General features: G+C 40.5%; 1 protein-coding gene across 2 annotated transcripts in view; it reads left to right on the top strand.

The window, feature by feature from the left end:
* Positions 1–26549, top strand: part of IL13RA1 (interleukin 13 receptor subunit alpha 1) — a 78087-nt gene that overhangs the window by 25505 nt on the left and 26033 nt on the right. For both annotated transcript variants that reach the window (XM_086388264.1, XM_086388265.1), the window contains exons 5-10: positions 1008–1195; positions 4251–4402; positions 10280–10327; positions 10602–10734; positions 14456–14552; positions 18150–18234. In XM_086388264.1, the coding sequence (XP_086244390.1) occupies positions 1008–1195; positions 4251–4402; positions 10280–10327; positions 10602–10734; positions 14456–14552; positions 18150–18234 (703 nt within the window). The remainder of the gene's footprint in view (positions 1–1007; positions 1196–4250; positions 4403–10279; positions 10328–10601; positions 10735–14455; positions 14553–18149; positions 18235–26549) is intronic.

Below are 26549 nucleotides of genomic sequence, written 5' to 3'. Positions count from 1 at the left end.
CTCATAGTTTCATTGAGTTAGACAAGGCTGTGATCCATGTGATCAGTTTGGTTAGTTTTCTGTGATTGTGGTTTTCATTCTGTCTGCCCCCTGATAGGTAAAGATTGTGTTTAAAGGACACTAATAATGTCAGAGAGGTCAATCTGGAGAAGACATGAAGCCTCAAGTGATTAGGGCATGAAATAGGGTGAGAGGAATATCATAGAGAATTCCAGAGGGTTTGCAAAGAAAGAAGTAACCGAATTTGGTGATAAGATATAAAAAAGAGGGGAGGGGTGATTTCAGAGGCTCTAATCTAATCAAGGAGCCCAGAGAAAAATGAGCTCTGGCTGATGGCAGTTGGGATGGTTAGAAAAAAAGGCAGTTTGTCCAAGAAGAGGGGACATCTGTCTTGGCTGTTGAATTTGAGGCAAGAGTGGAACTCTAAAGTGGAGCAGTTAGAAATCTGGGACTGGCTCCAAGGCAGTAGGTCAGGATTAGGAATCCTCAGTGCAGAAATTCTAGTTGAGGAGTGGAAGTGATAAATGGGCGAGTGGATGAGGGAGTAAGAAATAGAGAAGAATACACAGAGGGCTGAAGACTGGGTGTGAATTCTGTGAGAATAGAAGAAAGGAAAGGAACAAGCCAAGAGAACAAGGAAGGAGCAGACAGAGGGACTAGGGAAACTTGGAATTGAGCAGATAAGGCATTTTCAGGAAACATAAAATTTGTCCTCCTGGCTTCGTACTGTTTCCCATACAGAAGAGGAAAAAGAGTCAAGACTCCTATGGTTTCCATAGCTATTGAAAATACAATATTCATGAAAAAGGAACATTCATTTCTTCCTCAAGTGTGAAGTGGAGCCATGTTATAAAATAGGGCTTTAAAAAAAAAGCTACCCTGCCAAATTGCAAATATGGCTTTTCATGGATATCTTTAATCATTTAAAAACAAACAGACATCTGTATTTGTTTCTTGCATATGTGGTTAAAAAATAATGCAGAAGGTTATCTCATTTTATCCTGTAGGCACAACAGCCTGGGAAAAATTCTTCAGTGTGAAAACATCTACAGAGAAGGCCAACACATTGCTTGTTCCTTTAATCTGACTAAGGTGAAGGATTCCAGTTTTGAACAGCACAGCGTCCAAGTAATGGTTAAGGACAATGCAGGAAAAATCAGACCATCCTTCAATATAGTGCCTTTAACTTCTCATGGTAAGTTTTAGAAGTACTCCATGACAGTGTGGATGAAAGTGTTATGTCATCAATACGCATGATAAAAAAAATGATGATTTTGATTTGAAGATCTTCCCAGAAAAAAGGGACTATATTTATGTATATTTTTCTTTGTTCCTTGTTAAAGTAGCAAGCTTGTAAATTCTCATATTTCTTGTGCATATATGCCACATGCTTTATCCATATTTACTTATGCATATGCTGAGCCTTAGAGCAAGCAGTTAGTTGTAGAACTGAGATTGGAGCTCAGGTTCTCTGACTTTTTTAACAGTTTTAAATGTTTAGTTATTTATTTGACTTCACTGGGTCTTTGTTGAGGCATGCGGAGTCTTTGATGTTCATTGTGGCAGATGGGATCTTTAGTTACAGCATGTGGGATCTGGTTCCCTGACCAGGGATCAAACCCAGGCCCCCTGCATTGGGAACATAGAGTCTTAGCCACTGGAGCACCAGGGATGTTCCTCTCTGACTCTTAAGATCTATTCTCTTTTACTTACACTCCAGAGGATGATGCTGCAGAATAAATGTGATTTAATATAGTTGCTGAATAATCTGTCTCTTTGTTTAACAACAACAAAAAAGCTTAGACTGGAGATGGAGTGATCAGGATTGATATTCAAACTGTCTAACATTTTGAGTAACCCAGGCACGGATCAATGAGAACAACCAGTGCAGCTGAGTTTCGGCCCATTACAAAGAGCCCTCAACTGGAAAACAAAATACCTGCTTAAGGTCACTTTGGATATGGCATATACACTCTAATTTCCTCTTCATCTATAAAAGGGGGTACATAGTCCCTCTGGAACTCAGAGGATTGTTGTAAGGTCCAAATGATGTGACATATGTAAAGGCATTTTGTATATCTCTAAAGCAGAGTCATATGTGCTTAGTCACTCAGTCGTGTCTGACTCTTTTCAACCCCATGGACCATAGCCCACCAGGCTCCTCTGTCCATGGGGATTCTCCAGGCAAGAATACTGGAGTGGGTTGCCATGCCCTCCTCCAGGGGATCTTCCCAACCCAGGAATCGAACCCAGATCTCCTGCATTGCAGGCAGATTCTTTACTGCCTGAGTCACCAGGGAAGCCACATTATATTTACTTATTTGCTGTAGTATCACAACAGGGAGCTCTGATTCTAGCTAAAGTGGTACACAGAAAATTTACAAGCAAATAATCATGAATTGACAAAGGTTCCCAAGTCTGTGAGCAGAACACTATTTACTGCCCTTTCAGACAGTCGTGGAAGTGAATTCTAATAGTGCACCCAAGGCAGCTTAATTTGTAAGCCAGGGAGTGATGTTGAGGCAACTTGCCAAATGGGATCATTTGAAGCAAAGCCCTTCTCTCTCCTCCCCCTTGCTTGGAAGCATGTCCTCAATGGACCTTTTAAAGCTCATTTTGCTGCTCTTCTACCTAGAGATGAGTGGTGCTGTAAGAGATGAATGGGAGATTCTTGTTAGCCAGAAGAGGATGCTGTGAAGTTGTTTTCTGTTAATTGTCCACTCTCTTTTGTTGCTTGGTCTTAAGCATAATTGACTCCTGAAAAACTAAATTGACCAGGCTAATTTCTCTTTTTACTTTCTTTTAAATCATGGTTATGATTATATAACATTAAATATGCCATCTTAACCATTTTCAAGTGTACAGTTCAGTAGTGTTAAATATATTCACAATGTTGTGCAGTAGATCTCTAGAACTCTCTCACTTTGTAAAACTGAAACTTCATGCCCATGAAATACTAATTCTCCCTCCCCCGGCCCCTGGTAACCACCTTCCTACTTTCTGTTTCTATGGCTTTGACTGCTTTAGATGCCTCTTATAAGTGGAATCATACAGTATTGGTCCTTTTGTAATGGACTTATTTCATTAGTATCATGTCCTCCAAGTTCATCCCTGTTGTTGTTTAGTCACTCAGTCATATCCGACTCTTTGTGACCCTATGGACTATAGCCTGCCAAGCTCCTCTGTCCATGGGATTTTCTAGAGTGGGTTGTCATGCCCTCCTCCAGGGGATCTTCCCAGCCCAGGGATCGAACTCACATCTCCTACATCTCCTGCATTGGCAGGTGGGTTCTTTACCACTGCACCACACGAGAAGCCCTTCATTCCTGTTGTAATCTATGACAAAACTATGCTGATGTTTTCATTGTGGTCTTTGATTGGCATAAATGAGCGCTGGCTGGGGGAACCCTTTGTACCTGATGCCCCTCAGTACCATCAGGAAGAGTCACGTCTGGACCCAAGCACTTCTTTACCCCACCCCCTTGTTGTAGCTAGATGTCTAGATTATACCCCAGCCATGCCCTAACCAGATGCAGGTCAGAATCTGCATCATCTGCCAGCCCGAAGATGTTCCTTAGATCTATTTTACTACGCAGTTTAAGCTTCCTACAAGGGACTTTCCTTCTGGTCCAGTGATCGGGACTCTGAGCTTCCACTGCAGAGGACCCAGGTTCAATCCCTGATCAGGGAAATAAGGTCCTGCATACTGTGTGGTGTGGCCAAAAACAAGAAAAAGAAACAAAGAAAAAAAAATAAGCTTCCTACATTAACTGTGATTAATCAGAAATTCTAGAACTGTATGTCTGATCATGTAAGGCCATTAAAAGCATCAGACCTATTTTGATTTACCTTTGTGACCTTCATTGTCTCTACGTATAAGTGCTGTGCCGTGTTTAGTCGCTCAGTCCTGTCCAGTTCTGTGCAACCCCATGGACTGTAGTCTGCCAGCTCCTCTGTCCATAGGGATTCCCCAGGCAAGAATGAGGATTTTCCCAACCCAGAGATCGAACCCAGGTCACCCACATTGCAGGTGGATTCTTTACCATCTGTGCCACAGGGAAGCCTAAGAATACTGGAGTGGGTAGCCTATCCCTTCTCCAGGGGAATGTCCTGACCCAGAAATCAAACCGGGCTGTCCTACATTGCAGGCGGATTCTTAACCAGCTGACCTATTAGGAAAGCCCATATGTGTATCTCATCAAAATTAACTCTGGAAATTAATTTGTATTCTTCTGTTTTTTGTCTTTCAGTGAAACCTGATCCTCCACATATTAAAAATCTCTCCTTCCAAAATGGTGACTTATATGTGCAGTGGACAAATCCACAGAATTTTCAAAGCAAATGCTTGTCTTATGAAGTAGAAGTCAATAACAGCCACGCTGAGACACATGATATTTTCTATGTAAGTTTTTTTTTTAGATAGTTGTTATTTAGAAATTTTTCTTGCATTTGTTACAGTATAATAAATTGAAATATCAATGAAAAATAGCTTATAGATTTGTCACCCGATGATAATGGTTTCTCTGAAACAGCGTGTGGTGGAAGGTTTGATGGTTTATGATAGTATTGCCTACAAGAGTTCAGGCATTCCTTAATGTATTTGCTGAAAAGTCTTTTTACTACATGTCTGTCGTGTACTACCAGGCACTATTTTACGTGCATGTGACACCTGATAAAAAAAAAAAAAAAAATTTGCCCATGAAGCTTACCTACTAAAAAATAAGTACATAAATGAGCAAACTAATTTTAGAGAATGAATGCTATGCAGAAATTTAAGTGGGGTAATGGCAAGGCCTGAGGGAATATTAGGTAGGGTAGGTATCCACAGTGATGAGATTTGAGATGAGACCAGAACAATGAGCAGGAGCTAGCCATTTGATGATCTGGAGGTGGAGGGGACAGCGTGGTCAAAGACTTAGGCAGGAATGAGCTTGGCATGTGTGAGAAACAGGAGACTGGCATGACCAAAACATAGTAGGAAGAGGTGTCTGAGCCTAGAGCCGAGATCAGATTATGTAGCTACTTAGAGGCTCCAGTATGGCTGTTCAGTTTTTTGGAGTTTGTAGCAACTAGAGTAGTCAATACTGAGTAGTTAGTATTTTTTGGATAATGTACATTTATGCTCTTTAGAATCTAATACAAAACAAGCAGATTAGAGGTCCCTGTGGAGTAGGAAATGGCAACCCACTCCAGTAATCTTGCCTGGGGAATTCCATGGACAGAGGAGCCTGGCGGGCTACAGTCCATGGGGTCGCAAGGAGCTGGACTCCACTGAGCGACTGAGCATATACACATGCATTGGAGCACTGGGCCTAACAGGGTGTGGCATAACCTCAGGGCTCAGTTGCATTGTTATGCTCTAGAACAGAGATCTCAAACTCAGACCTCAGACATTTTTGTTTGGACCACAAAACGAAGTGGGGTTTTGTTTGCTTGTATATTACATTTGATTTTTCTGCCCAGATTGAAAACTGTGGTACCTGAGGGTATAGTTGCCATAAGGTGGCGCCTTAGGACCACTGGAACTGTGCCACTCACTTGTGTTACCTGCCTGGGCCCTGTGTCCATTTGAGTTTGAGAGGTTAGAAACCATGGGCTTTTACAGGAGTCCTGCATCTCACATGTGGGAAGATCCCTTGGTTCACTTGTTTTAGCTCGTCATGGGAATTTCGAAAACTAAAGTATTTTATTTACTAAAATAAGCCACTGTTGACAGGCTGTAACTCTTGAGGGAGCAACCAGGTCCACAGCTGAGCAGAGCTCTTCTGGGCATTTGCAAATGAAAGCATTTGTTGAAGCAGAATAATCATTTTTCATCCCAGAAACCAGGGTCTCCAAATAATGCCACAAAAGGAAAAAGCAAAGGGCTTCCATGCGGGGAGGGGGTGAGGCTTGAATTTATAACTGAGTTATCAGAAAGCCAAATATGCTTGACTATTCCAGCCTTGACTGCTCTCTTCTGTCTGAAATCCAGAGACACATGCCACTTGCATTACTCACTTGGCACTAAATGATGTCCTGCTAGCTACCCATGATCTTGACTAAAAATATAAGCTCCTGTAAGGGGGAGGAGTTAGGTGGTGTTTACTTTGTACTGTTCTGGCTACTAATACCAGCTAATGTATTAAGCAATTGCTGTGTATTAGCTATTTCAACTGGAGAAGGAAATGGCAACCCACTCCAGTATTCTTGCCTGGAGAATCCCAGGGATGGAGTAGCCTGGTGGGCTGCCACCTATGGGGTCGCACAGAGTCGTACGCGACTGAAGCGACACAGCAGCAGCAGCAACAGCAGCTATTTTAATAAGTACTTTATCTGAGTTGTCTCATTTAGTCCTCACAGTAACCCCAAGGATCTAGGCCTGTTACAGATAGGAAAACTTCAGTCTCAAAGATTATTCCTAAGGTCACATTTCTAGTAAGGGTTAGAATTCAAGATTTCAGCAAAAGTCTAACTCCAAAGCTTTTATTCTTAACCCCCTAGGGACCACCTCAGTACTTCCTCTTGCTAGTAATAGCCATCACTTATTGCTCATGATGTATTACAAATACAGTCTTCTATGTACTTCTTATAGAGTTGCTCATAGCAATCCATGAAATTGGTTCCTTTTTAACCTATGTTTTAGTGAGAAACAAGGCTCAAAGAGCAAGTTGAGTAACTTGCTACAGGCCACACAGCTAGTAAGTATGACTTCAGAGGTTGGTCTCCAGGTATTACATTTTAACCAAGAACACTGGGTATAAGACCATGTGTACAGTTGTCACTTAATAAATTCTTATTGGATTGTTACCTTTTTAAAAAAAAAAAAAACTTCTGAACTGAAGAGAGCATATATACTGTGGAGTTTATCCATCAAAACCAGAACTGTAGTCAATTTGGAATTAACTCTGTTTATACACTTGAGTTTAATGTTCTGTATCTTAGCAGATGTTCACCAGCTGCTCCATCCCCTAGATTGTCATCAGCTTTTTGTGTGCACACTGCTTTTGAGCTCAGCTGGTTAGACCCTTTCTTGGTTCTTCTTGCAAGACTTTTTGAGGAGCTATTTGGCCTGGTGTTCTAGTTAAGAGGGGGAAGTAAACTGGAGCATGAGCTGGTGCCATCCATGGCTCTGGGTCAGGGGTCGCTTATGACAGAATCATAAAGCATGGAGTGACTTATCTTTGGGCATGCCCATTCCCGCCAGCTATCCACTTGGTAATCTGTGTCCTTGTTTCCCTTTTCTCACGGAAGTATCTGAGCAGCTGATAAACTACACAAGGAGATTTACATTTGAACAAGAGCCCAGAACCATCAATTTACACAACAGGCCTCTGACTCCATATGGCCAGCACTGGGGTACAGTAACCCCCGAGTAGCTTTTTCTCTGACCTTATATGAAGTATTGACAGGATGGCTCATCATCATTCAGTTGGCCTTTCACTCTTCACAAATGCTGGTAGGAACCATTCAGTGAATGACATTGAATGCCCCAAATCATAGCATGTGTTCTAGTCTTTGTCCCATGTTTAAACATCTCTGATAGAAGTTGACTATTTTTTCCATCTGTACTGAGGTATGATTGGCAAGTAAAAATTATATGTATTTAGGTTGTACAATATTATTTTAAGGTATACAAGGTTATAATAATCATATACATTGTGAGATGATTATCACTTCAAATTAACTCATTCATAACCTCACAGACTTAGCTTTTTCTGTGGTGAGAAAACAAGATCTCTCAGCAAATTTCAGGTATACAGTACAGTATTATTAACTGTAATCATCATGTGAAAGTTGCTCACTTGTGTCCAACTCTTTGCAACCCCATGGACTATATAGTCCATGGAATTCTCCAGGTCAGAATACTGGAGTGGGTAGCCTTTCCCTTTCCCAGGGGATCTTCCCAACCCAGGGATTGAACCCAGGTCTCCTGCACTGCAGGTGGATTCTTCACTAGCTGAGCCACAACAGAAGCCCAAGTATACTGGAGTGGGTAGCCTATTCCTTCCCCAGCAGATCTTCCTGACCCAGGAACCGAACCAGGATCTACTGCATTGCAGGCAGATTCCTTACCAACTGAACTATCAGAGAAGCCCCATTCAATCCTCAGAATTCATAACTGAAAATTTGTACCCCTGACCAACATCTTTCCATTTTCCCCACTCCCCAGCCTCTGGCAGTTACCATGCTGCACTGCGCCTCAGTAAATTTGACTTATTTGAATTCCATATACAAGTGAGATCATATAGTATTTGTCTTTCTCTGTCTAACTTATTTCACTTAACATAGTGCCCTGAGGTTTCTTCCATGTTGTCACAAATGGCAGGATTTCCTTGGGGTTGCTGAATCATATGATAGTTCTATTTTTAATTTTTTGAGAAACCTCCATACTGTTCCAAAGTGACTGCAACGGTTTATATTCCCACCAACAGTGCATGAGGGTTCCTTTTCTCTACACCCTCTCCGGCACTTGTTATCTCTTATCTTTTTGACGACAGCCATTCTGTTATCAACAGTGTAAGATGATTGTGGTTTTGATGTATATTTTGCTAATGATTAGTGTATATTTTATACACTAGTGTATATTAGTGATATTAGTGTATAATAGTGTATATTAGTGATGTTGAATGTCTTTTCATGGACCTGTTGCCAAAAGTAGACTATTGAAATGAAGCAAGAGACTTTCATGTGTTGATTTTGAAATATCTGCATTTTAGGAACTGGTTATTCTCTTTACATCGTACAGCAAGTGACTTAAATTGTGTAGAGGAGAAATTTGCATTTTCTTTTGTTTTCTCTAACTCAGTCATTTAAAAACAATAATTTTGTTTAATGTTTTTATTTTTGGCTGTGCTGGGTCTTTGTTGCTGCATGGGCTTTCCTCTAGTTGCAGCAAACAGAGGCTACTCTTTCTTGTGGTGTGCAGGCTTCTCATTACTGTGGATTCTCTTGTTGCAGAGCATGGGCTTTAGGGCACACGGGTTTCAATAGCTGTGGCACATAGGCTCAGTAGTTGCAGTCCCCAGGCTCTAGAGCTCAGGCCCAATAGTTGTGGCTCACGGGCTTAGTTGCACCCCAGCATGTGGGATCTTTTTGCACCAGGGATCGAACCTGTGTCTCCTGCATGACAGGTGGATTCTTTACCACTGAACCACCAGGCAAGTCCTAACTCAGTCCTTTTTTGATATTTGATATGTTATTGGGCTTCCCAGGTAGTAGTGCTAGTGGTAAAGAATCTGCCTCCCAGTGCAGGAGGCGCAGTTTCAATCCCTGGGTCACGAAGATCCCCTGGAGAAAGAAATGACAACACACTCCGGTATTCTTTTCTGGAGAATCCCATGGACAGAGGAGCCTGGTTGGCTACAGCCCATGGGGTTGCAAAGAGTGGGACACGACTGAGCGTCTGAGCACGTATTCTCAACAAGGGAGCATATTTTTAAACTATGTATTGCTATGTAGTGTACTATAGAAAAATTGCAGAAGGCATTATGGACAGCTCAGTGATTCTTCACAAATGATTTGTCACTTACAAAACCAGCTCCCCATAAGCTCAATCGTGACCTCTTTTGGTCACTACTTTCCCAAAGAGCACTTATTATGTGGACTTCGAATCCCACTAGTGCCACCTGAGAAGCCCTGTATTGGGATGTAGCCGATGAACAATGTAGTGATAGTTTTAGGTGCACAGCAGAGTGACTCAGCCATACATATACACGTATCCATTCTCCCCCAAACTCCCCTCCCATCCGGGCGGCCACATAACATTGAGCAGAGTTCCCTGTGCTGTGCAGTAGGTCCTTGTTGGTTATCCTTTTTAAATATAACACTGTATACTTGTACATCCCAAACGTCCTAACTATCCCTTCGCCCAACCCTTCCCCCTGCTAACCATAAGTTCATCCTCTAAGTCTGTGAGTCTGTTTCTGTTTCATAAATAAATTCATTTGTATCATTTATTTTTTTAATTTTTATTTTTAAATGAAGGATTATCACTTTACAATGTTGTGTTGGTTTCTGCCATACAAAAACGTGAATCAGCTATAAGTGTACATATATCCCCTCATTTCTTTTTAGATTCCACACACAAGGGTTATCCTATGATATTTCCTCCCTCCATCTGACTTACTTCACTCAGTATGACAATCCTAGCACCATTTATTTTTTAAAAAACCTCCCTTTTTCCCACTATACCTGGTCTTCTATTAATGGTATAAAAAAAACTTGTTAAAATGCTTAAATGATATAAAATATGGTCTTTAATTTCTTTTGAATTTATGTATTTTTTTATATTTTTGAGGTTGAAGAGGCCAAATGTCAGAATACAGAATTTGAAGGAAACCTAGAGGTCAGTGAATTCAACTTGAGCTATTTGGACTTAAACTCAATGGTAATTGGTGATGAGGCATATCCTAAATTTGAACTGCTTTAAGGAAAACAAAGTACTTTGTTCTATAGATTATTGCCAATTTTCTTTTTCATGAGTTAAAGTCAGATAATTTACATTGCAATACGAAGTCTTTGTCATATACAGAACTTGGCAGATAATTATATTTAGGATTCAGAAGCAGAGAAAGAGAATAAACTGGTAATATTCCTTGTGTTTTTATCTTGTATCTAAGGGTACAATTTGTTTCATGGTTCCTGGTGTTCTTCCTGATACTTTGAACACAGTCAGAATAAGAGTCAAAACAAATAAGTTATGCTATGAAGATGACAAACTCTGGAGTAATTGGAGTCAAGCGATGAGTATAGGTAAGAGAATGGGATTTCATTAAAATTTAAACCATTGATGCATGGAAACTAAATTGAGGCAGAAAACATTATGGGAAAGCACTGTTCTTCATTCTTGACATCAGCCAGAGAACACTCACAATTGAAATATACTTTCTGTTTAATTATTATCAAGTCACTCAGAGTTAATTTACATTATGCAGCTCTTTGAAAATTTGCCATCCAAATGATGTTATTCTCTCTTTTGTCCTGTTTCCATCTTTGCCAACAACCTGAACAAAACTATAGAAGGCAGGCATGATTAAATCTGCAGATTGTGCAGTGCTAGAGGACTATCCTATGTGCTGGTAACAGAATCAAGAGTATGACAATAACCTTGATGACATTTTATTGAAATAAACCTGTATCTGGGATTCCCTGATAGCTCAGTTGGTAAAGAATCCACCTACAGTGCAGGAGACCCTGATTCGATTCCTGGGTTGGGAAGATCCCCTGGGAAAGGGAAAGGCTACCCACTCCAGTATTCTGGCCTATAGAATTCCATGGACTGTATAGTCCTTGGGGTGGCAAAGAATTGGACATGACTGAGTGACTTTCACACTTTCAGGTTTGAAAAAAAAAAGTTTCACTTATTAATTGCTAGAATCAAGTATAGGATTGAAAAGACATGTGCCTTATGGATACATGTATTGTAGGGTGGGGGCTAGGGTTTTATTAGATGGTAAGCTCAAAGTGACTCAACATCAGACCCTTTAAATGTCTCCCAAAGGCATATATAATCATAGGCAGCAGTGATAGTACAGCATCCAGAATAAGGGAATGCTACAGCGTGTGGCACAATGTCCTGGCCACATCTGAAGTGTGCAGTATTCCATCCTGGGCACCACATTGTAAGAGGTATATTAGGAGACTGGAATTTTTCCCTGAAAGCATAATCAGGATGTTGAAGAATGTTAAAATTTGGGGAGGCACAGTTAATGAAGTAAGCCTAGGGAGTCATGTTTGCTGAATTCTAGTATTTGAGGTAGTGTCAAGTAGAAGAGAGAATAGGCTGTCTTTTGTGTGTGTGTGTGTGGCTCTATGGGGCAAAACAGGACCAACTTAAGAACTTCCTAACAGCTACCTTGGAGAAGGCAATGGCACCCCACTCCAGTACTCTTGCCTGGAAAATCACATGGACAGAGGAGCCTGGTAGGCTGCAGTCCATGGGGTCGCTAACAGTCGGACACGACTGAGCGACTTCACTGTCACTTTTCACTTTCATGCATTGGAGAAGGAAATGGCAACCCACTCCAGTACTCTTGCCTGGAGAATCCCAGGGATGGGAAGCCTGGTGGGCTGCCGTCTATGGGGTCGCACAGAGTCGGATACAACTGAAGTGACTTAGCAGCAGCAGCAGCAGCAACAGCTACCTAACAATAAGAGAAGCAGGCTATTGAAGTAATCAAGCCCTATTAATTGAGAGATTGAACAAGCTATATGCCAGGCTACATTATATTGCATAAGAAATTAGTGTCTTAAAAAATAGATATTCACTATCTCACAGTTTCCATGGCTCAGGAATCTGGGCACAACTTAGCTAGGTACCTCTGGCTCAAGTTCTCTCATAAGGTTCCAGTCAAGCTGTTGACTGGGTCTGTGGTTCCATCTGAAGGCTTGACTGGTGCTGGAGAATCCACTTTCAAGATCACTTATATGGTCATTGCAAATCCTCATTTTCACACTGGCTGCTGGATGGAGGCTTTAGAAGGTTTCATTTTGTGCCTCCAAATGATATGTTCAAGTTGCAATTCCTCATCCATATGAATATGACCTTATTTGGAAATAGAATTTTTACAGATGTAATCAAGTTAAGAGGAGGCCATAAGGGCTAAGTGAAAAGTGAAAAGTAAAAGTGTTAGTCTCTCAGTTGTGTTTGACTCTTTGTGACCCCATGGACTGTAGCCTGCCAGGCTTCTCAGTCCATGGAATTCTCCAGGCAAGAATACTGGAGTGAATTGCCATTCCCTTCTTCAGAGGCTTTTCCTGGCCCAGGGATCAAACCCAGGTCTCCTGCCTTGCAGGCAGATTCTTCACTATCTGAGCCACCAGGGAAGCCCTTAAGGGCTGAGAGCAGGTCCTAAATCCAGTGACTAGTATCCTTATCAGAAGAAGAGAGAATACACAGAAACAGAGAAGGCCATGTGAAGATGAAGGCAGAGATTGGAGTGATGCAGCTACAAGCCAAGGAATGCCAAGGATTCTTGAGAGCCACCAGAAGCTAATATTTTGGCCTTCTGGCCACCAGAGCTATGAGAGAATATGTTTCTATTGTTTTGGGTCAACCAGTATATGGCGATTCTTTACAGCAGCTCTAGGAAACTAATACGGAGGTCTCTCTCAGTCCCTTACCACTTGAACCTCCCCACAGGGCTACCTTATGACATGGCAGCTGGCTTCCCCAAGTGAGTGGTCCAAGAAAGAAAGAGCGTATGAGAGAACACCCAATATGAGAACCACAGCCCTTTATAACCTCGTCTCAGAAGGGACATTCCATCACTGTTGTGGTTCACACATTTAGTCTGCTGCTGCTGCTAAATCACTTCAGTCGTGTCTGACTCTGTGCGACCCCACAGACAGCAGCCCAACAGGCTCCTCTGTCCCTGGGATTCTCCAGGCAAGAACACTGGAGTGGGTTGCCATTTCCTTCTCCAATGCATGAAAGTGAAAAGTGAAAGTGAAGTCGCTCAGTTGTGTTCAACTCTTAGTGACCCCATGGACTGCAGCCTACCAGGCTCCTCCATCCATGGGATTTTCCAGGCAAGAGTACTGGAGTGGGGTGCCATTGCCTTCTCTGACACATTTAGTCTAGCCCACCCTAAAGGGGAGAGAATTACACAAGGGTGTGAATATCAGGAGGCAAGGATCATTTAGAGTCATCTTAGAGGCTGCCTAACACAATGCTAGGCCCTGATGATGCTTTCCAGATGTTCATGCCCTCATGGAAAAGATGAGGATATAAATAGACATATGCCATTCTAAGTGTTAAGTGTAGCAAGGCAGTTAATGAAAGGATTTGGAATTGGACAGTGCTGGGTTTTAGGCTTGACTCCATTACTTATTAAACCCTCTGGACAAGCCATTAAACCTTTCTCAGCCTTATACCTCTCATCTGTATAAATGGGAAATAATATTATCTATCTCTAGAACTTCCCTGGTGGCTCAGCAGTAAAGAATCCACCTGCCAGTACAGGAGATATGAGTTTGATCCCTGGATTGGGAAGATCCTCTGGAGGAAGAAATGGCAACCCAGTCCAGTATTCTTGCCTGGAGAATTCCTTGGGACAGAGGCGCCTGGTGGGCTGCAGTCCATGGGGTCACAGAAGAGTTGGACACTACTTAGCAACTAAAACAATGACAACAATAATGCTAAATAACCAATAAAACAAGATAATTGGTGTTAATGAGATGACATATTTTAAAAATATAACTTCTTTGTTAATAGTGTCTAAAACCAATTAAGATATCCTGGTTTCAGATAATCCTTAAGGTGCTTATTCATCCATGGAATTTTAGAGTAGGACTCCCCCCTCCCCACTAGTAACATAACAAAAGACAAGAGAATTGAAGAATTTAGGGGAATATGTTGGTGTAGAGGGCAGAAATAGCTGTAATCTCGTTAGTCTAATATAACAAGATTGCTTAGTTTATTTCTCAAAAGGTTTTATTTCTCATGTCTTTCTGTTTGCTTTCCATTTTCCAGGTCAGAAGGCCAATCAGACATTTTACATAACCACATTACTCATCATTCCAGTCATCGTTGCAGCCGCAGTCATTGTCCTTCTGCTGTATTTGAAAAGGTAAGGCAGCTGCTCAGGCAGGCTTTCTGCTAGCCTGGCTACTATTCTTTGTGGGTGTGTTTGATGTCTTCCCAGTGTGTTGGCAGCATTTTGGCTATACCTGGCTTTTGGTAGGATGGCGTGGCAAGTATTACTGTGCCCATTTTCTAGTGAGCAAAGTGTTAGTCTTCCAAGGTGCTGCTCAGGCAGCGCTCTGTTTGTACAGTTTTAGAATGTTGATAAGACTTACGTTCACTCAACTCCCTAAAACACCTAATTTGTCAACCATTACTTGCTAGCTCTTAAGTTTTAGAAGTGGAGATCATTACCAATTAAATGACTTGTCTAATGTGAAGGCAAAATGAGTTGCTACTTAATGCTATAGGATAAAGTACTTCAAGTTCTAAGACATGATACTCATTCTTGGAGAATTTTTTACTTTCTTGATTTCATCATAGGGACTAGTCTGGTGCTATTATTTGCTCTTTCAGGAAAATACCTAAAGTTGGAATAAGTTTACTAAGCTGGTTCTAGAATCAATATTTTATCATTATTTCAGTATTCTTTAAACATGCATGTGTTGAGTGCCTATTTATGTGCCAGCTCAGTTCAGTTCAGTTGCTCAGTTATGTCTGACTCTTTGTGACACTATGGACTGCAGCACGCCAGGCTTCCCTGTCCATCACCAACTCCCAGACCTTGCTCAAACTCATGTCCATTGAGTCGGTGATACCATCCAACCATCTCATCTTCTGTCATCCCCTTCTCCTCCTGCCTTCAATCTTTCCCAGCATCAGGGTCTTTTCCAATGAGTTAGTTCTTCACATCAGGTGGCCAAATTATTAGACTTTCAGCTTCAGCATCAGTCCTTCCAATGAATATTCAGGACTGATTTCCTTTAGGATTGACTGGTTGGATCTCCTTGCAGTCCAAGGGACTCTCAAGAGTCTTCTCCAGCAGCACAGTTCGGAAGCATCAATTCTTTGGTGCTCAACTCTCACGTCCATACTTGACTACTGGAAAAACCATAGCTTTGACTAGATGGACCTTTGTCAGCATTATGTGCCAGGCACTCTTCTAATTGCTAGAGCTGTGGTGCTGAACAGGACAAAATCCCTACCTATGGGTTCACATAGTGAGTAGTAAAGTTATAGAGTTGGGCTGGGGAGAAAGGCTAGGAAGTGATATGAGGCTACACTTACATGGAATGCCAGGCAAGGCCTCTCTGAGAAAGTGACATTTGAAGACAGACTTAAAGGAGTTAGCCAGTCAGATATTCAAAGAAAGAACATTCTAGGCCAAAAGAACAGCAAGTGCAAAGGTCCTGAGGCTGGAATGAGCTTAGTGTGTCTTGTTAGAGGAGAGCATACAAGGGGGGAGAACAAGAGGATATGAGGCAGGAGAGGCTGGCAAGACCAGATCATGTAGGCTGTGGCATGGAATTGAGATGTTATCCTAAGCATGATGGGAAAATATTAGAGAGTTTTAAGCAGGAGAGGGATGTGATTGGATTGACTGTCATAAAGGATCGTTGTATTGTTGAGTGAAGACTTGACTTGGACAAGAGTAAAAAGCAGATAGACCAGTTGAGAAACATTGTAGTGCTTGGGTGGAAAGATGAGAATAGTGTAGGCCAGGAGGTTTGCAATGAAGGTAGTAAGAAATATTCTGATGCAGGATGTATTTTGTGGAGAAGGCAATGGCACCCCACTCCAGTACTCTTGCCTGGAAAACCCCATGGATGAAGGAGCCTGGTAGGCTGTAGTCCATGGGGTCGCTAAGTCGGCCACGACTGAGCAACTTCACTTTCACTTTTCACTTTCATGCATTGGAGAAGGAAATGGCAACCCACTCCAGTGTTCTTGCCTGGAGAATCCCAGGGACGAGGGAGCCTGGTGGGTTGCCGTCTATGGGGTTGCGCAGAGTCGGCCATGACTGAAGTGACTTAGCAGCAGCAGCAGGATGTATTTTGAAGATGAAATTAATAATAGCACTTGCTGATGGCTGCTTGTTTTTGGAGGTTGTAGGAGTAATTGAGGATTCAAGGGATAACTCTTAGATTTTTGGCTTCAGCACCTGAGTGAATATTGCAGCCTTTTACTGAGATGGGGAAGATTGGGAGGAGATCTGACTTTAGGGAAAAGGTGAGAACTTCAGTTTTGAACATGATAAGTTTGGAATGCCTATTAAATATCCAGGTAGAGATGCTGAATCATTACCTGTATACATGAGTATACAGGAGTTTAAAGAAGAGGTTTGGGCCAGAGTTAGAAATTTGGGAGTCCTCAGCATATAAATAGATTTAAAGCCCTAAGACCAGAAGAGAGTGCTCATAAAGTGAGGGAGATAAAGAGGGCAAAACACTGAACCCTAGGACACATCAATATTTAGAGACCTAGGAGATGAGGTAGGTGCACCAGAGGGTACTGTTGGATTGGCCAAAAAGTTCGTTTGGGTTTTTCCACACCATCTTACAGAGAAACCTGAATGAACTTTTGGGCCAATGTAATACTATCAGATGCAAAAACAGAATTCAGACAAAACGGTAATTCAAAAAGATACATGCACTGCTATGTTCATAACAGCACTCTTTACAATAGCCAAGACATGGAGACAACCTAAATATCCATTGACAGAGAAAGGGATAAAGAACATGTAGTATATTTATACAGTGGAATATTACTCAGCTATTAAACAATGAAATAATGCCATTTGCAGCAACATTGATGCAGTGGGAGATTATCATTTGTCATATGATATCACTTATTGTGGACTCTAAACTGTGACACAAATGAACTTATTTGTGAAACAGAAACAGAATCACAGACATAGAGAATAGACTGATGGTTGCAAGGGGGAGGGGTGTGGGGGAAGGGACGGATTGGGAATTTGGAGTTAGCAGATGCAAACAATTATGTATAGAATGGACAAATAATAAGGTCCTACTGTACAGCATAGGGAACTATATTCAGTATCCTGTGGTAAACCATAGTGGAAAAGAATATACGTTTATATGTATAACTAAGTCACTTTGCTGTACAGAACTAATTAACACAACATTGTAAATCAACTATACTTCAATTAGAAAAATTGAAAAAAAATTTAAAATAGAAGACGAATTAGAAAAAGAAAAGAAAAATTAAAGAGGAATGTCCCCTGTTCTCAGATTTTTTTTTAAAAAATTATAAACAGCAGGCTCCCATGTGATCTGTGATAAGTAAAACACCATTATTATTTAAATGATAGGGTATAACACACACACACACACAGGCCCACACACACAATTATAACTATGTGAGGTGATGGATATGTTAATTACCTTGATTGTGATGATCTTTTCACAATGTACACCTACATAAAACTCACTTTGTACACCTCAGATTTATACAATTTTTGTTTGTCAAGTATACCTCAATAAAGCTGGAAAACCCACACTTGATACTCTTGAGACATTGATTTCTCAGCGTGCTTTAGAAATTTCTTCACAACTGCATTATCACTAAAGATGACTTGCGTACCATGTCTTTTGTCTAAGCCCTCTTTTAATATGGCTGTATTTAAGAGGAACATTTCTATGGACTGGAAGATTTGATCAGAAATGTCCCTGTTTTCTTAAAGGCTCAAGATCATTATATTCCCTCCAATTCCTGATCCTGGCAAGATTTTTAAAGAAATGTTTGGAGACCAGAATGATGATACCCTGGTAAGTACTGACTATATGGGGTATAAAATTGATTTTTTGAGGGGAGGCTATAGGATTAAAAAAATTTTTTTTTGGTAAAATATACATAACATAAAATTTACCATTTTAACCAGTTTTAAATATCAGGTCAATGACATTAAGTACATTTACAATGTTGTTGGACCATCCTCAACCATCCTCACTATTTCCAGAATGTTATCATCATCCTAAACAGAAACTGTACCTGGTAAACAATAATTCTCCATTCCCCTCAACACCTGACAACCTCTAATTCTGCTTTCTGTCTCTATGAAGTTGCCTAGTCTAGGTACCTAATATAAATGGAATCCTACAATATTTGGCCTTTTGTGTCTGACTTCTTTCACTTAGCATAATGTTTTCAAGGTTCATCCATGTTGTAGCATGGGTCAGAATTTCATTTCAAAATTGGTTATTTTAAAGTACATTTTGTCTAAAAGATTAAAGAACTGATTTAAAATGCTGTATCTCAGGCCAAACATAATATTTAAGAAATCCCCAGAATACTTCACCCAGTTTGTATTGCTGGGCTTCTTTCTCTTTCTGGGGAAGAGAATGTATTTGATCCAAACATGCAGGGGGAAGAGCCTCCTTTATGAAACTAAACTGATAGGTAGGTCTTCTGACTCTTGGATAATCTTTCAAATTTAATTTGGGGAAATATAAACATAAGATAAACAGTCAAAGGGCTTCCCTCATGGCTCCATGATAAAGAATCTGCCTGCAATGCAGGAGACACAGGAGATGCGAGTTTGATCTCTAGGTCAGGACAATCCCCTGGAGGAGGAAATGGCAACCCACTCCATTATTCTTGCCTGGAGAATCCCATGAACAGAGGAGCCTGGTGAGCTATAGTCCTTGGGGTTGCAAAGAGTCACACATGACTGAGCTACTGAGTACACATGCATGCAAACAGTTGAGTTCGATTTTATTCATGCTATTGCCTGGAAAGCTGGCCTCAGAAGACACGGAACTAGAGCAACCTCTTACCCCCCGAACTGTTAGAGTTAGGTGGCTACAGATACTCCTGCTGGAATTTATGGCTGGGAGAGCTAAGACCTTGTGGGAACAAAAGAGTTTGTGGTTTCTCTGATAAATACATTCACCCAAATAAGATAATAAAGACACTAAATAAAATAAATATCAATATTATTGTATGTATCTTAAAGTAATCATTTCAGGCATAAGACACTTAATTCAGGGAAATAGTAGAACATAGTAGATAATAGCTTGTGCTCTGGAGTCAGATTGTCTGGATTCGGATCTCTGCTGTGTCATGTACCATCTATTTGACCTTAGGTAACTTCCTTAACCTCCCTGTGTCTCAGTTTTCACACTTGTAAAGTGAAGGTAATAATAGGTGGCACTAGCAGTAAAGAACCTGCCTGCCAGTGCAGGAGACATAAGAGATGTGGGTTCGATCCCTGGGTTGGAAAGATCCCCTGGAGGAGGGTATGTCTATCCACTCCAGTATTCTTGCATGGAGAATTCCATGGACAGAGGAGCCTGTCAGGTTACAGTCCACAGAGTTGCAAAGAGTCGGACATGACTGAAGCAGTTTATCATGCATAATGTTGTTATGTGGATTAAATTAATACATAGAAACTCCTTAGTGTGCCTGGAAATTACTTTATAGGTGCTTAGTAAATATTAGTGCTTGGTGCTTCACAGGTGGCTCAGTGGTAAAAGAATCTGCCTGCAATGCAGGAGACCTGGCTTCGTTCCCTGGGTCGGGAAGATCCCCTAGAGGAGGGCATGGCAACCCTGTCCAAAATTCTTTCCAGGATAATCCCATGGACAGAGGAGCCTGGTAGGCTACAGTTCATGGAGTTGCAAGAGTCAGACATGACTATTGTATTAACTTTTTAGTTAACAACTAAACAACCACAACAAATGTTAGTGCTTAGTATTACTATTGATAATACTTTCCATTTCTCTTTAATGCCCGAACAGTTCTTATAATAACGGGTGGTTCACAGTGGCAGTGATGCTATGTGGCTAGGGAAGGAAGGCACAGAGGCTCGCATGCTGGATCTTTTTCACCAAATCAGGGTCATAGACAGTGGGTAACTCTGCTATATAGGGCACCACTAGGCAGGGAGATCCAGAAGTCAGCTGCCTAATGAAGGACTCATATATTGTGACCGAGGTGGCTGTGGCAACCAGTGGTTCTTCACCTTTGAGTCACAGTTGACTGGAATGCTTGTAAGAATATAGAATCCTGGGCCCTGTTTCAAGAAGTTCGAACTCACTGGTCTGGGATGGTTCCCAGGAATCTGCACACTTAACAGGAGCCCAACAGTGATGCCTTTCCTGGCAAGATCATTCACAGACCACACTTTGAAAATCACTGTTACCGATATTTTCCTTAGGATTACCCCTGTGTCTTCATTTTACCAGCTGCTGTGATAGATGCTGGAGGCTAAGAATTGTGCAAGTATTCTAATAACACCTGTAACCAGCGACTGGCAGTCTCCCATGTGTACACAGTGTATTCAGTGCTCCATCTTCACACCCACCCTGTGGTGTCAGTGCTCTTAGTAGCATTTTGTAGATGAGGAATTGGAGCCTCAGTGAGGTTAGATAACTTTACTGTAGTCACACAGCAAGGAAATAATAAGGTGGGATTTGACCAAGAAGTGTCTGATTCTAGAGTTCTCTCTTTCCACCATGCTGCAGGGCCTTTTGTAAGACAGGATGTTTGTCCTCAAGAGCCTCACAGTCTCCTTAGAGTTCTGTGTGGTAGAAATACTGGGTTGGGATAGAGGAGTTCCCAGAAATAGATTTGGAGTCACATTTTGGTTGGTCTCTATGAGAAGGTAATAGGAATATCATTCTTTGGGGTTTTGTTTGTTTGCTTGTTTGTTTTTAAGTTTATTTATTTTAATTAGAGGCTAATTACTTTACAATATTGTATTGGTTTTGCCATACATCAACATGAATCCTTTTCATTGGCATGGCCAATGATGCTGATGCTGGGAAAGATTGAAGGCAGGAGAAGGGGACGACAGAGGATGAGATGGTTGGATGGCATCACTGACTCGATGGACATGAGTTTGAGCAAGCTCCAGGAGTTGGTGATGGACAGGGAAGCCTGGCATGCTGCACTCCATGGGGTCGCAAAGAGTCAGACACAACTGAGTGACTGAACTGACTGGCCTGGCCAAAAAGTTTGTTCAGGTTTTTCTGTAAGATGGAATGGAAAACCCTAATGAACTTTTTGGCCAACCTAAATAGTTAAAATTGGAGTAGAGTTGATTACAATGTTGTGTTAGTTTCAGGTATACAGCACAGTGATTCAGTTATACATATACATGTATCTATTCTTTTTCAAATTATTTTCCCATTTAGGTTGTTAGGTAATATTGAGCAGAATTCCCTGTGCTATATGGTAGGTCCTTGTTGGTTATCCATTTTAAATATATCAATAGCGGTGTGTACACGTCAATCCCAAACTCCCCAGTCTATCCCTTTCCCCTACCCTCCCTGCCCCTGGTAACCATAAATCTATTCTGTAAGTTTGTTCTGTATTTCTGTTCTATAAATAAGCTCATTTGTATCATTTTTTTTAGATTCTGTGTATAAGCAATATCATACAATATTTGTCTTTGTCTGACTTACTCCCAGACAATCTCTAGGTCCGTCTAAGTTGCAAATGGCATTCTTTTTAATGGCCAAGTAGTACTCCATTGTATAAATATACCACATCTTTTTTATCCGTTCCCCTGTCAATGGACATTTAGGCTGCTTCCATGTCTTAGCTACTGTAAACAGTGCTTCAGTGAACACTGGGGTGCATATATCCTTTTGGACCATGGTTTTCTCCAGATATATGCCCAGCAGTGGGATTTCTGGATCATATGGTAGCTCTCTTTTTAACTTCTTAAAGAATATCCATACTGTTCTCCATAGTGGCAGTACCAATTTACATTCCCACCAATGGTGTAGGAGGGTTCCCTTGTCTCCACACCTATCATTCTGACAACAACCTGAAGGGAATGAATTAGAGACAGGAAGTGCTATCACAGTTGCTAACTGATAATCTAGTCCTGAATTTGTCCCATAGATGTTTTGTTTGGCCAGTGTAGTGTATTTAAAAATTTTCAATTTGGGATCTTAAGCAGGGCATGGACTACCAATTCATCTCAGGCCCTACCATTCCCAATTCCCACTGTGGTTTCACACATTGACCTAACATGCTAGACCCCTGAAAGGCATTTGAGTTTGCTACCACTCTTAGCAGAATGAAGACAGGCAAAGTGCCATGACACAAATGCCCAATGTCTGTGAAAACGTGTTTGGACTCATTGATATATATGAGACATACAACCAAAGATATATGAATTTCCAGCTTATTAAATTTCTAAAAAGTGCTAATATCCAGTGTTAACAAATGGATGGGGGACTGGTACTCTTCACACACCACTGGTGGGCCTGTAAAATGCCCTTCTTTCCAGAGAGCAACCCAATAAAATGTAATCAGAATCATCTTCAATATTATAATTATTTCTTTAGGAATTTATTTTAGGAAAATAATCCAACAATGACATAAGGATGGCCAATGCAGATTTTGTTTCTAACACAAAAAATTAGAAGCCAAGGAAACATCAACAGTCAAGAATAAGTTTTTTAACAAGTTAGGTTTTCAAAGCATTTAGTGTCCTAACAAAATACTTACGACATAAGTATAAAAAACGTATCATAAATGTGTAGTGTATTACAATCCTAATTTTTATAAAAATTCATCAATATATACATAGAACAATGAGTGGAAGGAAATAGGTCAAAATAATCATCTCTGGGCAGAAAGATTGTGGATAATTGATATTATTTTGTCTCTCCATGTTTCTGAAATTTCCAAATTGCCTGTAATGAGCATGTATTACTTTTATAATAAAAAGAAACTCCATACAAGTCATTAAGGGAAAAGCGAATATCATGGTCATCCAAGCCTGTGAGATAATAGGGATTCGAACTTAGGTGGTAGCAGAGGCGATTGATGCAAAAGACATTATTAAAGGGAACTCATTATGACTCAGTGACTCTGTGTGGGTGATGAAAGGTGGTGAGAGTAAAAAATAATTTCAGGGTTTCAAGTCTGGGTGATAGAGTGAATGATAATAACATTGACAGCAAAATCAAATCAATTATCTTTCTCAGAGATGGGAAAATTGCTTTTTTTCAATTTGCTGTCTAGAGGATAATATGTTGTCCCGATGAGTCAGATAATTCTGTAATTTAGTGAGGCGGATACACTGACAAGATGGACCACTAAAAGCATAAGATGTTTTTGTTTGTGGTGGCTGCAGACCATTAAATAAAATCAGTGTTTAAAACTAAAAATATAATAAAAGTGCCAGGCAGGGGAAAGGATAATAGAGCAAATCTCCATGTTTGCTTTTTAACTGGATGACTAATCTACTTTCTCTACATGACAATAATCCTCACAAACTGAACTGCATATACTAGCGGAAAGACTGTCATTTTACTTCTAGAACCATTGAATTATGAAATGAATAATTACAGCATGAACATTGCCCGAGAGGTCATCTAATGAGGTATATGTTTACATGTTTAGTTGCCTTTAATTATAAATTTTCAAAACTCTAGGTTCTGGTCCAGGCCCTCACTTTTAAGATGGAGACACTGGGGGCCGTGGAGAAATTTCTTAAGGACTATCACATAGACAGATAATTCCAGAACCTGCACTAAAAGTCACTGTAGCCCAAAGTGACCAGCTTCTAATCCCAAGAAATAATCCATGCCCTTTCTAAACACTTTCTTCTTCCATGCTGTGCCATCAGTAGTGGTACTTAAAATGTATTTAGGTGTGGCTACCAATAAATTAAATCTTCTGTATAGTTTTCCTTAAGGTTTCTAGTGTTTTGACAATGTTTTGTTTATCACTGTAGTAACATTTTGGCCAACAGCATTTTTTCCTGTTGCTTTGCTGTTTTCCCTTTCTTTGTGACTAATTGGGCCACTGGCCATATTTGGGGGTGGGTGATTTGCAGAGGGAATTGCTTTTCTTCTGCATCTGCATTTCTTTTCATCCCTAAAATATTATCTATTCTTCCCCTGCTTCTTGGAAACCAATTTTATTTTCAGTCCTGTGCCAGTTTTGAATTCCTGATTAGAAAACAGCCTTTTTAACTTGAAGTTGACTTCCAAGTACTGCTGAATTTTTTTAAACCTCAGTATGTATCTTTAAAAGCTAAGATCGCTTCTTAAATAGCCAAAATAGCATGGCCTCACTTTAAAAATGATTATGTCCTTAATATCGTCTAATACGGGCTTACCAGGTAGCACTAGTGGTAAAGAATCCGCCTGCCAATGCAGGAGACATAAGAGATGCAGGTTCGATCCCTGGGTTGAGAAGATCCCTTGGAGAAGGAAATAGCTACTCAGTCCAGTATTCTGCATTGGAGAAGGAAATGGCAACCCACTCCAGTGTTCTTGCCTGGAGAATCCCAGGGACAGGGGAGCCTGGTGGGCTGCCGTCTGTGGGGCTGCACAGAGTCGCACACGACTGAAGCGACTTAGCCAGTATTCTTGCCTAGAGAATCCCATGGACAGAAGAGTGGGCTACAGTCCATAGTGTCGCAAAGAGTCAGACACAACTGAAGCGACTTAGCATGCATGCACATCATCTAATGCTCAGTCCATATTCCAATCTTTCCAGCTGTCCCAGGTATCAGGAGACAGATAATATCCAGTTGTCCACCCATAGTGAGGCTAAGCTCGACCACTGTATTTAAGATGGTGATAACATGTCGTCTCCCCTTGCCACTGGAAGATAATCTGTGTGGTGTTATGTTAGCACCCTGTCAACTCTTCAGCTGATGCTTTTTATTGGTCACTTAGTATCCTTGCTTGATTCAATAATCTCACTAGTGGTTGTGAAATGATGATGATTTTTCTCATCTATCATTTAATCTACATTTCTAAGCTGACAGTTTCCTATAAGCACTGCTCTCAATTATCAGCTAGGCTCCTTTTAATTGTTCTGGAATTCAGTTTCTGCTAGAAAGGCAGGAAATGTATTTAATTCTTTCCCTTTAATTATCAATTTTTAAAGTGAGGGTTTGAATTGATAACCACCTCAACTGATATCAAATTAGTCCCCTCCATACCACATTCAGCTAGTTCTTTTTAAGCTACAGTGATTTGAAGGCATGGGGATTTATGATTCATATTGTGCAATTTTCTGTTGTGAATGTTGCTCTGAAAAAGACAGAGGCACGTAATCCATTGACTTTCACATACAAGTCCAGTGTTTTGTGTGATGCTAAGGTGCATGAAGCCCACTTCACCCCTGTGGATAGTTCACTGCAGGAAATAACTAAATCTTGAAAGCACTCTTCAATTGAGACTTGATGTTCCATTATTCTACGACTTTTATTTCTTTCTTTAAAAAATAATAGTTACATACATGTTATTTTTCTAGGATGACTACCAACTAAAAACTACTTGTGTTCACCACCCAAACACCTGTTATATTTTCACCTAGGATGTTTTTCATCTTTGGCCATTATTCTGTTGTTGATTATCTTATTTAAAAAATCAATCGGGTAAGAATTGAGTTGTGGACTGTAGTTTTGTGGATTTAGGTTTTTTCTACAAGTAATTTCAAAATTAGACTGACATATAATTGGATAATAGGCCAGAGCTTTTGCTTTTGTCCCTTTAACCTTATGTGAACATATTCGCAGACATAGTGCTCAAAGGCCCTGTTGCTGATGATGGGTAAAAATGAGAGTAATAAAAGTTTCAGGAATAAAAAAAGGCAATTAAAAAATTAATGTATTTTTAGAAGCCATTTCTGCTGCAGTGTGCAGATTGCTTTTTTCCTGTCCAACACAGTTTAAGCATTGAGTCTAATGAGCAGAAACCAATGAAAATGTAATATTCAGGTTACTTTTTTTTTTAATTAAAATCATTTTTACTGTCGTCCCTTGGTATCTGTGGGGATTGGCTTTAGGACCCCCTCAAATACCAAAATTCATGGATGTTCAAGTCCCTCATATAAAATGGTGTAGTATTTGCACATAACCTATGAATATCCTCTGGAGGACTCACTGCACTTTTACCGGTAAATGGAAAAATAGTAACAAAAATAGTAATAACAGTTCATATTTATTGAACTTTTGCTCTGTGTCAGAAACTTGTCCAAGTCTTTCCTTCATTAATTTGTCCCCCTTATGCAGTAGGTTTTATCTCCACTATACAGATGAAGAAAATGAAGTACCAGAGGGATTATGTGTAACTCATTTGAGGTTACACAGCTGCTACCTAGC

The sequence above is a fragment of the Bos grunniens genome, chromosome X (genome assembly GCF_055505025.1).
Source record: "Bos grunniens cultivar Pamir isolate PY7600 chromosome X, Bosgru_T2T1.0, whole genome shotgun sequence".
In the NCBI taxonomy this organism is placed as follows: domain Eukaryota; kingdom Metazoa; phylum Chordata; class Mammalia; order Artiodactyla; family Bovidae; genus Bos; species Bos grunniens.
The sequence above is the reverse complement of the archived record's forward strand: the minus strand, read 5'-3'. Positions and strand labels throughout refer to the sequence as shown.